This window comes from Vicugna pacos, chromosome 17, assembly GCF_048564905.1.
Source record: "Vicugna pacos chromosome 17, VicPac4, whole genome shotgun sequence".
Classification (NCBI taxonomy): domain Eukaryota; kingdom Metazoa; phylum Chordata; class Mammalia; order Artiodactyla; family Camelidae; genus Vicugna; species Vicugna pacos.
Genome location: NC_133003.1, coordinates 25785733 through 25798641, shown reverse-complemented (window position 1 = coordinate 25798641; position 12909 = coordinate 25785733). Strand labels below are relative to the sequence as shown.

The window sequence follows — 12909 nt, the reverse complement described above, 5'->3', positions numbered from 1 at the left end:
CTGAACTCTTCCTTGTATGCTCTCTTTTTGAAAAAATTTAGAAATTCTAAAAGTGTTGTAGCCCTGGCTAATAAAGTATATCCAAATAGTTGGGTCTCAACAAGTACCATTCATTGGAGAGGGTAGGCAGGTATAAGACTCTAACATAGTAGAAGTCAAGGTGCCTCTATATGAATCAATGATGAGTTTCTTGAAGACAGGAATTATTTCATCCATTCAGATATCCAATGAGTACTTACTTAGGGTCACAGTAATGTTACAGGGACTAGAATTCATAGTTGTAGGTATTTTTAGCTTTCAAAAGCATAACTTTTCTGATCCTCACAGTTACCCAGGGATATCATTATCCTGCTTTTCTGATGCAACGACTGAGGTGAGCCGGGTGCACATCCCAGAAGTCCTGAGTGTGGTCCTGCTGTCTTTCAAATCCCTTACAATCACCTAGCTATCAGATTAGCAAGGTGCCATGTTTTGTTGTTATTAGTGGTTTTCTTGTTGATTTGTTTTAATCTCAAAACATACAACAGCCTTCCTCTCTAAGCATTAGAGTCTATTCCTGTATCCCCTTACCTCTCCAGATCCTAAAAGGAGAGGGCGGTGATGTGTAACCTGACACTTCTAGTCTTTCCTAGAAAAGGTGCTTTCTGGTAGAGTAATTATTTGGGGGTAAAGGGCTAAAGAGGGATTGAAAAGAATCAAGTCACCGTTACAGTCAACTTCATAAATGATACATTAGAGAAGTTGAGAAAGAAAGAGTTCCCAGATGGGAATTAAAAGCCAGTTCACAAAACATCCAAAAAAACCTGAATCTGCCATTTACAAGAATTCTTCTATGATCATATGGTTGGTGTCAGGGCCTCAGGATGCAAAGGCTTAATGGGACAGGAACATCTCTTAATCAGGCCCTTGATGGGCCAAACCTTGTCAAATTGATGGCCACCCTGTGGCTTGGTTACTGCCCCCTGGTACTCTGAAGTTCAGGGTTTGGGAGGTTCCATAGTAACCTCTAGAATCACACACACACATACACTTCGCAAACCCTCTGAATTTCAGACTCCATTCATCCCTGCCCTAATAATGCCTCCTTCTTCAGAGAAAAGCAATTGAGAAAACTTATTAATGGGTTCAGGAAAGACTTCCCAAGCTCACATCAGCTCTTGTCAAACACCAATTTGAAGAATTAAGACCCTGTGGCTCTCTGAAGACACAGGGGCTGAGCAGTGGTCTGAAGGGCATCTGGGTACTGACCTCGGTGACTGAGCCCACTGTCCATCTGAATCTCTTTGGAAACACAAGGAAACAGTGTCAAACCCAAGGGCCACCAGAATGCCTGATCCTGGGTGTAGGGCTCTGCAGGCCTTCAGGCTCTGTACTGAGGCACAGAGGTTTACTCAAACTTAAACAAACAAATAAACACCACGCTTGAAACAGTGATTCGTGGACAGGCAGGAGTTCATCAGCAGAACTGCAGGACAGCTGAATGCCCCCAGCCATTTGTAAGGAGATGAGTGAGTTCTCCCTCTGGCTGCTCCCCTAGTAGCCACACCATTTCCAGAGACCTGAAATGACTTCCTAGGGCAGGAGAGGACTCCAGGACAGTGGACAGAAGCCAACAAGGGCAAAGAACACAGAGTTGTGGAAGGGCCAGCAATGGGAAGGTGAACACACACACACACACACACACACACACACTGGGGCCCCCACGGTAGAAGAGAGAGGAAAAATTTCAATAGGCTTGGGGTGGCCTGAATTTTGTTTCTGCTGAGGGTGGAATCAAGAAATGATACATGCTTCCTTTTCAGTGTCCCATCTCAGGAGCTCCCTGAGCCCCCAAGAAGAAGCACACCTACTTACTGATTCGTGAGCTGCTCAGCCCCAACAAACAGGTTGATTCTTGAGAGGCCTGTGCGAGTGCCGAGGAAAGCTACCTCCACGCCCTTGTCGGAATTCCTGAAACAGAGCAGCAGACGTCAAGGGGATTCTGCCAGACAGTAAGCAGATAATGGCTTCTGCATTTTAAGACTCATGGGTAGTTTTATGAAATAGTACTTCTGAAACCTGAAGTTTTAGAAGAAACTATAGAAACACACACACACGCACGCACACAAGATGCAAACTCTTATTCCTTACAAATGTTTTCATGGTAATTCTTGTCAGAAAAACTAAGAACTCCATGGCAAAAGGGAGCAGTGTGAGAAAATGTAACCCCAATGCTAAATAAACACTTTTCTCTCAAGATTCTGGGTGCAAGTTCAGAAAGAGTCAATTAACTTTAAGGAGAGGAAGAAAATCTTAGAGCTAGCTTTTTGCATTGATGCTACCAAGTCTACTCTTGGTCCTGAGACCATTACTGGAGTCTGCCATTAGCAAAAACAAGCAACAGAGCCATAAAGACTGTAGCATCCTACAGCTTGGAAATTGCTAGGATTTGAATTCTACACCATGTTGGGGGCACCAACTTATAACTCCCACCAAAGCATAGGCCTTCTTATCACCACCAACCCCAAAGGGATGAGTAAAGAAATGACTTCCACAAATTGCACTGCAGGATGCCATGCACAGGAACTCTAAGAACGGCCTTCGCAAAGGAACCTCATTTGACAATTCACTAAAGATTTTTTTTTTCAATTTTCAAGGCAAATTTGATATGCCTGAACATATTCTTCAGGGTACTCTCAATGCATAGTTCTTCAAAAAAGCAAATGGTCTTTCCCTACACATACTTAATTTTACTCTACGATAAAAGAGTGAAGAGAATACTGATTCTTGACTTTGCTTCCCTGCCCATAGATGCCAGCAATTTGACAAAAAGCTTTAGCCATGTTATCTTCAACACAAGATCATTTAGTTACTTGATATCTGATGGTTGTCAAAGTGGTCAATAATACCTTTAAGTATTTAAGGGGTGAATAATGCCAACACCACGCATTTGTTTCTGTTTGTAGCCTACACCAAATTGGAAAGCCAGGCTGTCCAATCAGTTACAGATGTGGACTACAAAGCAAGCTACCATTTTGGAAATCTTTAGCATCTGTTAGGGGTGAATTAGCCATCTTTGCACAAGATTTTGAGTTTCATAAGAACCTCAAAGAAACATTTCCACATCTACTAGAAAATGCAATCACAGGAAAGTCTTTAACTCTATCCAAGCCTCCCAGGGAATAAGATCCATGCAGATAAGCAGTCCAAGGATACCCCCAAATATATTGAGAGTGGTAATATCTTTAGGATTCCAGACTCACGTATTAAACTACCTACCTTACATCTATGCTTGGGAGTCATTTTCACCTTAAAATGTCTACAAAACAATTCTGGCCATGTCCAGGCCCAAACCTGCTCTTCTTTCATTGTCTCCTGTCCTAGGGAATGGCACCACTATCTACCCAGGTATTCATGTCATAAACCTGAGAATGATCCTTGACAGCTCAGCCTCCGTCCTCTCACACAGTGAACCCATTACTAAGTCCTGGGGATCTTACTTCTGAAGCATGCCACAAGTGCATCCCTTCTCTCTGTGCTCACTGCCACTGCCTTGGTTCAAGAGGCAAATCCCCTGAAATGCTGTAGGAGTCTTTACTATTTTTCTTACCTTCATTACATTCTATTATCCACATAGCAGTAGAGGGGTCTTCTTTTAAAATGCAAGTCTGATCATGTCCTTCTTAAAATCTTAAAATGTCCTTCTTAAAATTCTTCAATGATTTTCTGATATTCTGAACATAAAACCCAGAATCCTTAACCTGATTCCCAAGGTCCTAAAACACTCGGCCCCACTACAGCTACATCTCCCAATATCTTCTAGCCTAATTGTTACATTTCAGCTCAGTTGGTCTTCTTTAAATTCCTCAAGTGTATCAAGTACTCTCTTGCCTCAGGGCCATTGCACATGCTGTTCCACTTCCCAGGATGCTCCCAGGGAACCCACGAACTAGTCCTGCTCAGAAAAGCCTTCCCTGTCTCTTATCTCTCCTCTAGATCTTGTTACAGTTTACATATCTAATTTTTCTTCAAATAATTATCACAATTCTTAATCATATAGTACACAATATGCCACAGGTATCATGATGATGGATGATATCTGAGTTACCTCCATTTCACCAGCAACAAGCCCAGTACCTGGCATATAACAGACATGCAATCAGTATTTGATGAATGAATGAAAATGAGAACAGAATGAATGACAGATCTGATAGAAGAGAATGTACAAAAGGGAAGATAAAAGAAGGAAAGGAGCTAATAAAAAATGTAAAAGGGGAAAGAGCTGAATAATGTATAACATGAAGATACAAGGAAAATGAAATAAGATTTTTCTTATTTTTAATCATTAATAACCTACTTAAAATAGTAAAATAATAGTAATAGTAATAATAATAAAGCCATATTAATAAGCTGCCAAAGCAGTTCTCGCCCTAGTCTTTGACAACAACTACCATTGCCGCCTCCCCCTACATCCTCCGCTTCAGAAGTAAAACCACAGAGTTGTATCTGACACCCTAATGAAACAGAGCTCTCACTTCCCTGTCCTCCTCACAACCTCACCTGGCCTAGATCCCAAGTTCCCTCCTGACTGTGAAGTAGAGGGAGTCACGGCAGGGCAGGAAGCAAAGCGCTCCTTCCGCCTCCCTCTCTCTCGGAAGTGTCACCCTACCTCAGCATACCGAATTTCATGTAATGTTAAAACTCAAACAAATTATATGTCAAACCCAGGAGCTTGCCATCCAAGCCAGAGCCGCTAATCTGCTCTAGCTCTTGTGGTTTGGAGCTTTGGGGAAAATTAAAGAACTTTAACACCAGGCTCCTAAAACCGTTTAGTTCTTTAAACCATAACCATATTTCGGACTGCTTGTGGGGAAATGGCCATGAAAAGGGGACACGTGCAACCACTTACTCAGATTTGTTGAGGGCAAGGCTGGTCCAATAGGCTTCAATGGGAGCACTCACCACGGCATCAAAAAGGACTTCTTGTATTAATTCTTTATCACCTGTTGGGAAGGACAGACTTGAAAAGGTGGCTTTGGCTGGACCCCAAGTCATAGCATAAGAGGCACTCACTGGGCTCCTTTTGCAATATCTGCAGGCTACTTCTAGTATGGAGTGTTGCTTTATGCATTAACCTCCTACCAGCTCAAAATATGAAACAGTTCTGACGCCTGATATACCAGTAATACAGGAGCCCCCAGCACATTTGGATGAGATAATAGTAAACTGAGAGTCTTGAATGACTCATGCTTCAGTTTTCTGCTTTTTCTCCCCATCTAGTAGTTCATGCCATAGACCAGCATGCCAACTCTGGGATTCAGAGATCAGAAGGCAGCACTCATCAGAAAGTTTGCTCTTTTCATCCCCACATCTGTCCTCTATCAGAATTTTCAATTCTTCAGGGCCCTGATCTCAATCTACTGTAAGAAGGGAAATGGCTATGATAGCTTAATATCTCCTGGGACTCTTACTGCGTGATTCCCTTGAATAAAGAAGTTTTTTTTTTTTTCTTAAAGAGGGATATCTGTCCTTATCCAAAGGGATTCTTGACAGAGCTCTGTGGAAGAGGCTAAGGAATCAGGAGGCAATCATGAGTCTAGCAGCTTTATCACCTCCAGCAGACTGGTCTTCACTGTGGCTGGTGGCCAACAAGACAGTGGAGCTTTTTTGTAAAAGCAAAAACCACAAACAACTCATCAATGAAAACAATGGATAAATTGAGATATAATTATATAGTGGACTGCTATATACTAATTAAAACAAATGCATCAGAGCTAAATAATCAACACAAATAAATCTCAAAAATATAATGTATAATGAGCAAAATACAAGTTGTAGAATAATATGTATTATATCCATAAATCTTAATACACAAAATAATGAAAAATACTGGCACATAGTACTTATGGATATATATATATATATATAGTACATATATAGTGTATACATAGTATAAAATGCATGGGAATGATGAACAAATACAGGATGGTAATTCTCTCTGGGAGGGAAATGAGACTGCACAGGGACACTCGGGGTCTTTAACATTATCCGTAATGTTTCTTTGCTTAAAAAATATCTAAAGCAAATATGGCAAAACATTAAAATTTGGCAAAGCTAGATGGTAAATGTAAGTGCTTTTTCATATTATCTCTACTTCTGTTTTTTAAATGTCATTCAAAAAGTCAAACGAAACGAAAAATTGGGCTCATGTGATGTCTATCTGATCCTTTCTCTACTAGAGCATATTCAGAAAAGTAAATCCATTCCATGAAGATGTGGTTTAGGAGCTGGATAACCTCCTTCATCTCTCATAGGGCTGTTTGGTTATTGTATAAGATAACATATGTAAAGAGCTTTTCATGTCACTGAATAAGTGATATCTGTTAGGGGTAGGGACAGGTGCCATCCTCACTTTGGTGAATTCCCTCATGCCCCAACTTTAGCTACTGGAATGAATTTGTGTCAGTCCAGGAACTGTTCTTAGACTTGGTGAGCATCAGGCCTGCCACTGCTCTCTCCCTGCCCCCTGCACAATCCAGTGGCCATTTCTGACTCACTGAGCTCCCTCAGAGGACACTTGGTAGGAGGAGAGGCAGCAGACTGCATACTACAAGAGGCAACATGTCACAGTGGCAATCCCACTCTGGAGAGAACCAGAAGACCTAGAACACGACCTTGGATGAGACAAGCCCTATTTCCAGGCCTCATTTGTAAAATGGAAGAGCAGATATTGACAGTCCCTTCCCAAGTGTAACATTTTCATCCTACTCAGGTGCTTGACTAAATGGTTTGGTAGGGGGACAAATCCAACGTGAAGGGTTAAACTGGGACTGGCGATTCTGAATGACTTTTCTCAATCCACATTCCTTCTCCTGTTTCTATAGGAAGCAGACATTTGGCTGGATTTAGTGGGACTGATCACCTCTGCCAAAGCAAAGCTTCCCTTGAAAACTCGAGGGAAGTATGGTTATGAGTTCATGCTCCACCCCCCAACCCAGGCCACGTGCACACAAGGGCATTTGAAAGCACACTTACATTGGAGCAGAGGTTCTTTGCCTTTGAGGTAGAGCTTAATAGCTTCTAACTGAGACAGATGACGGTGCTCTGGGTGTAGGTCAGTGTTGCAGTAGGACCTAGAAATATGACATGGCCTCAAACAGGAACATGTATATATTTATAGCACCTTCCTTTACCTTTAAGCCAGGGGAACTGGGCAAAGGAGTACAGGCAACTTGAAACCAAAGAGGGAAGAAAACAACAATGCTGAGGAAGGATTCTTCCATTCTTACCATTCATCTGCCAAGGACACATCAGGATGTTCTAAGTCATGCAGGCCTAGAGGTCAAGGAGAAGGGCATCATGAGTAAGTATCATCCATGCAGGGCACTGAGCCCTCTCATCCTCTTTTGTGTTTCAGATGTTCTAGGGCAGGACCATTGTGGGGTGAAGGGTAGACATCAACCCCAAAGATATCTGTCTGGGAAAAGGGACTCTGCATGTAGGAAACAAGTTTTCCTCCCAGGCAAAACCTTCCCCCTATTTCCACCTCACTCAGCCACCACTGCAACTTTTCCTGACCGATTCTCCTAGGAAAGCCTCAACTCCATGAAGACAAATGATACACCAGTGAGTACTGGGAGAGAAGCTTGGCAGGATGGTAAAGACACTGACTTTGGAGCCCCTTAGAGCCCAGCTGGGAACTTGAGTGGGACTTAACTACTCTGTGATGTTAGCAGGTTGCTCTACTTTTCTAAATGTCAGTTTCTTTGTGTGCAAAACAGGAATAATAATAGTCCCTAACTGACAGGTGGTTGTGAGTGAAATTATAGGTTGAATGATGCGAGACTGCCAATGCTCAACTGTTTTTGACCAGCAAAAATTTCTAGTTGTTACAGGATCCTAAGTAAAAAAAGAGTCATCAGTCTGGAAAGGTAGCTAGAAGAATTAAGGCTTTCAGGGAACTGGGGAGTTTTTATAGAATGCTCTAGACACCCTAACTCTGTGAAATCGCTCTCTTTCCTTGCATCTTCATGTGACTTCATTTTGATGGGTCATCAGCAGCCATGCACTTCTGAGTGACAACCTCAGGAACTCTAATGATTAAGAATGTCAGTTTCCCAAATGCCCAACTATATCTTACTGCACCTAGGATTCCAGTGCCCTCTTCAAATACAAATGTATAAAATAAATAGCAAAATACTAGACCTATCGTCACATACTCCTGCTTGATTTTACAGGAAGTAGGGAATAAATTAGATAGAGCATCATCCTACATGGCCCAGTGGGCATATCCTGGCTCCAACACCTACTGGTTGAACGATGTTGGGAGGCTCATTTCGACTTGGAGTTTTATACCAGTCAGAAGATGTTCACGGACTGCACAAGAAGGTTGTGTGGGATTAGTCCCTGGGACAACACATGCATCCATCCTTTCTTCCCTTTCTCTCTCTCCTTCCCTCTCTCTTTCCCTGCCAGCCTCCCTCTATCCCTCCCACTCACTCTCCCTCCCTCCCTCCTATTTTTCCTTCCACTTATTTACTGAGCATCATCTATGTGCCAGGTACTATTCTAGGCCCTGAGAATATAGCAGTGACCAAGACAAAAATCATTGTTGCCCTCATGGTATTTACTTTTTAGTGGCAGAATAGAGATAAGTAAATAAAATTAAAATACAGAGCCTATCAGTAGTGAGGGCTACAAAATAAGAGAGAGAATGAGGCAAGGAGAGGGAGTATCAAGAAATGGGGAGGGACGAGAGAGTGTCAGTATTAATTGTGGGAGTCAGAGATGCTTCATTGAGAAAGTGACTCTAAGCAAAGACCTGGAGCGGGTGAGGGAGCGAGACACACAGATGACTAAGGACAGGACATAACCAGTGCAGAGGCCCTGAGCTGGGATCTCACCTTCCTGGAATATGGGATTCATGATATCAATTCTATCTATTTTTCAAGTTTCACTTCTCATCAGTCTTCACCCACAAAGCCCTCTCTGCCCCTAGGATCTATTGATGAGACTCTGAAGGTAAGATCTTTTTGATTGCTTCCTGCCTGAGTTCCTAGGCGACCAAGGAAATCTGATTGTTCTCTAATTCTCTCACCTCCCATTTTGATCCTTCTGACAAAATCACATCTACTGTTGATTGACAATGCTGACAATAATGATATAAGCTCTAATTTACTGAACAATTACTGTGTATAATATATATAAAGAGAGAAATTGTCAAGCAGATTCAGAAGGGAAACGATTCCAGCAGGTAGAACTACAGCCCACATGTTCAACCTCAGAAGCAACTCCTTACATTTTGAGCAAAATCTGCCCATTCACCATCTTTGTAATACCTGCTATTGACAAGTTAGGTTGAAAATTCCTGTATTTCTGTGGGACAGCAGTCCTTATGGAAGATCCTTCAGCAGTGTGGTTGCCATCCCCAAGAAACTCCTGCCTTCTTCAAGAACAGAGCAGAACTGTAATCACGCCTCTGCCTTGATGGATGACAAGTCCTCTACTAGTTAGCCTAGGGGAAGCAGCGTTCCTAGGCTCTGTCACTCAGCCAAGTTGGCAAGCTTGTAAGCCCTCTTATTTACAGAGGACCAACAGAGAGAGGAGGATCTGACCTCCTTTGTGTGAATAATCAGACACTTGCCCTGTTGCTGAGGATTCAAACTAATTTCTTGCACGGTGGGTGCTGTTAACTCTGAAATTTTCTCTATGTGAGCTCTTAGCCTAACAAAAGATGATAATGACTGAAAAAATGAAGAAATTGTCTGGAACACAATGTAAACAACTCTGCGTGTGTGTGAGAGTGAGAGAGAGAAGTGGGGGTTGGGGGAAGGGGAAGAGAGAGAGAGAGAACGATGGAGCGGCAGGCCCATGAACTGAGGATTGACTAAAGGAATGAACACAACAGAGGCAAATAATCCATTAATAATCTCTCCTATTGTTCTGATCATGAGTTATGTCCCCAGCTTGACCTCAGATGCCTTAGATGTGAATTATATGTCTTCACAAGCAATGACATCCACAGAGCCACACATGGCTCATTAAGACAGAAAATTAAAGAAGTTAAAATAAAAATTGATCCCTGAGAATACATCCTGTTGAGCATGCTGCCCAAATCACAAAGTTGCCTGTTTTCTCTCGCCTGTCTCTGGGAAGAGGGAGCACATGATTGATTAGCTCTGTGGTAGGCACTCTGCCCAGATCATGACGACCCCCTTTGCTCTCCTTCCGGTTGCTTAAAATCTCACCATCCGTTGGGAGAGAAAAACCAATGCCTATAAGAAAATGCAGGGACACTCAGCATAGACCAGAAGGCCATCTATAGAACCTGGCATCTCAGGGACCTCCAGTCTCATCCTTTATTCTCCACTACATCATGGGAGGGAACCACAAGGCAGTCCAGATTCTGGAAGTTCACCACACTCATCTGTAACCAGCTCTAGCCATTTAAAACCTGGCCTGTAACTGACCTTGCTGCTCTTGGCCATATTCCCTGAGGATACCCACAAAGAGCACTGGTCTGGTCCAACTCCTTCTCTGAGATGCAAAATCTAACACTAAGGTTGAGCAAGTGACTTACTCAAGGCCACTCTGAGACTAAAGCTTTTCAGAGGCCAGGTCCACCCCTCCCTGTGAGCTGGTGATGCTGGGAAAGATAACTTCTCTGAGCTACTAGGTTTAGGGGAGATAAAAAGGATGGGATGGGTGTGACAGCAGTTTTAAGGTTTAAAAAGCTGTAACAACTGTTACCATTTATTGGGAGTTTCCAGTGTGCTGGTGCTTTATGAATAGAAGATCTGGGAATCTCAAGGTGCTACTCATTCCTTCTGACTTAGATAAATCATCTCAATGAGCACATTCCCCTTGGACCCAGGCTACCTTGAAACACAAGTGAAATTTGTGGCTTAACTGCGTAGGAGACTAAGGCTCTCATACCTTTGTTTTCTTTTTCCACTTCCTGGGCTTAAGTTTTTACACTAATTTATATTTTTCTTGGTACTGAATTCTACATATGAGAATAATACAGTTGGTGGATGGATGATTCCTATGAGTTGCCTTAACAACTTTGTGGATGGAAGTGGAATATAAATAAATGAAATCATAAGGAGAGCCACCACTAGTTGGGATTCTCACCATTCTGCAATAGGTAACATCAGGTGGGTAATTAGTTGACTCAAATGTCCAGGGATTGGACAGAGGGTTGGACAGATAAGCAAATTCTTCAGCTATCCCAATGGCTGGCTGCATGGCTTTCTTCCCACACGAAAGGATAAGACGAATGAAGGCAGCATCTTACCTTCTTCGATGGTTACGTTGCCTCGGAAGAAATACTTCCCATGGCCTCTGGAGAGCGCCACACCTAAACTGTGCAGAGAAACAAAGCAGACCTTGAAATCCATGACATTGACTGGAATAGACTTGCCGGCTAACTTTTTATTTTCCATTTTCACATTTCCATTTCATGTTCTGCAAACAATTTTTTCCAATAGTTAACATTCAAAACCCCACAGTTCATAGTTGGTGTTGGTCTTTCTTAGGCTCAATCAGCTGCTTCAAATTCAATCAGCTGTAATTTCTGACCAGCAGCAATGGGTGACTTCCTGTGTTTTTAAAGAGGTGTGGCAAACTGCTACAAGCCCTTCCAGCAAGCCCTTCTCTTCGATGTGCTTGCAAGGGCTGCATGCCCTGCTCTTACTACTACCTTATGCCAGGTGGGACTAGGAAAATCACAACGGCAAAAGCGAACACTTCCACTACTACTTGAGAGTAGCCTCGTGGTTGTTCTTGCCCAAACTTCTCCCTAGTCTGGTAGATTTTTCACACTCTCAAAAGTCTTGATTTAAGCTCTTTTCTGTTTGTGCCTAAAGTTAGAGAATATGTTTTGAAAACATAGTCTCTTCATTTGGCAAACCCACTTGGTAGTGTGTGTTACCTTGATTGCTCTGGTTCCAAATGGGATCCACCCATGATCCTTGGCAGTATATGACAACGATGCCATATTTAAGATTAATCTACAGTTACTACATTTTTTCTCTCCTTAGCTCTGTGAGGTACCAGTTCAGGAACATAAAGAAGCCCCACTAAAATAATTTTTTACAAAAAGCATTATCACACTAAGTTAACAGTAGCAGGAGACTTTAGAATGCCACATACGCATCTGAAGGCAGGCCAGAGGGCAAAGGCATTTTTCAGAACTGTTACAAAGAGAAATAACAGGATTCAAAGGCAGACAAGCACAGAAGGACAGTTCAGAGAAATTAAAACAGAAACACAACATGTAGGGATGGATATGCTACCTCCAAGTTGGAACGATTGCTTTTGATTATGGAAATAAAAGGCGAAATGGAACTCACTAGGCAGTAAGTTAGATGGTTAAGGACCCTGGGTAACCCTCTGAATTTGTCTCTCTACCCTTAGCTGGAACCCCGCCCCAAGCTTATTTGCTTGATAATGGGATGCAGAACCATGACAAATTGAGTGAGTTCTCCTAGGTGAGCCTGAACCATCTTCCCCCTTCTGGAAAACAAAAGCAAAAGCAGCCTGGGAAAAGCCCCTTCCTCACTCTTTCCAGCCTTTCGGCAGGGTGTTTGGTTATCTTCAGATGATGAGCTCTGAGAGCGTCAGCAGGTTTTGTACAAACACAACTGATGGGTCTGATGGAATGTCCATGTATTATGGTCAGCTCTACCTGAAAGGAGTACCCTTGATGTCTGTATAATAGTAGTCATTTGTCATCACCAAAACCCGTTTCTAGATTGAAAAAAAAAAAGTTGTAGAGAAAAGAAAACATAGTTAGTCTGCTAGGTGAAGTTTTCAGAAATAAATAAAAATAAATGGACACACTATGATTAGGTTAACAGTACTACATGAATCTTGTTTGAGATAAGTAAAGACAAGAGAAAAATGATCTCAGAGAAAGATATTTATTCC

General features: G+C 42.3%; 1 protein-coding gene across 1 annotated transcript in view; it reads right to left on the bottom strand.

Moving 5' to 3' along the window:
* CACNA2D3 (calcium voltage-gated channel auxiliary subunit alpha2delta 3) overlaps positions 1-12909 on the bottom strand; it is a 778957-nt gene that overhangs the window by 148096 nt on the left and 617952 nt on the right. Inside the window, exons 19-24 of the mRNA XM_072941510.1 lie at positions 12668-12729; positions 11276-11343; positions 7269-7314; positions 7015-7112; positions 4889-4982; positions 1855-1950 (exon numbers count right to left, since the gene is read on the bottom strand). Of these exons, the coding sequence (XP_072797611.1) occupies positions 1855-1950; positions 4889-4982; positions 7015-7112; positions 7269-7314; positions 11276-11343; positions 12668-12729 (464 nt within the window). The remainder of the gene's footprint in view (positions 1-1854; positions 1951-4888; positions 4983-7014; positions 7113-7268; positions 7315-11275; positions 11344-12667; positions 12730-12909) is intronic.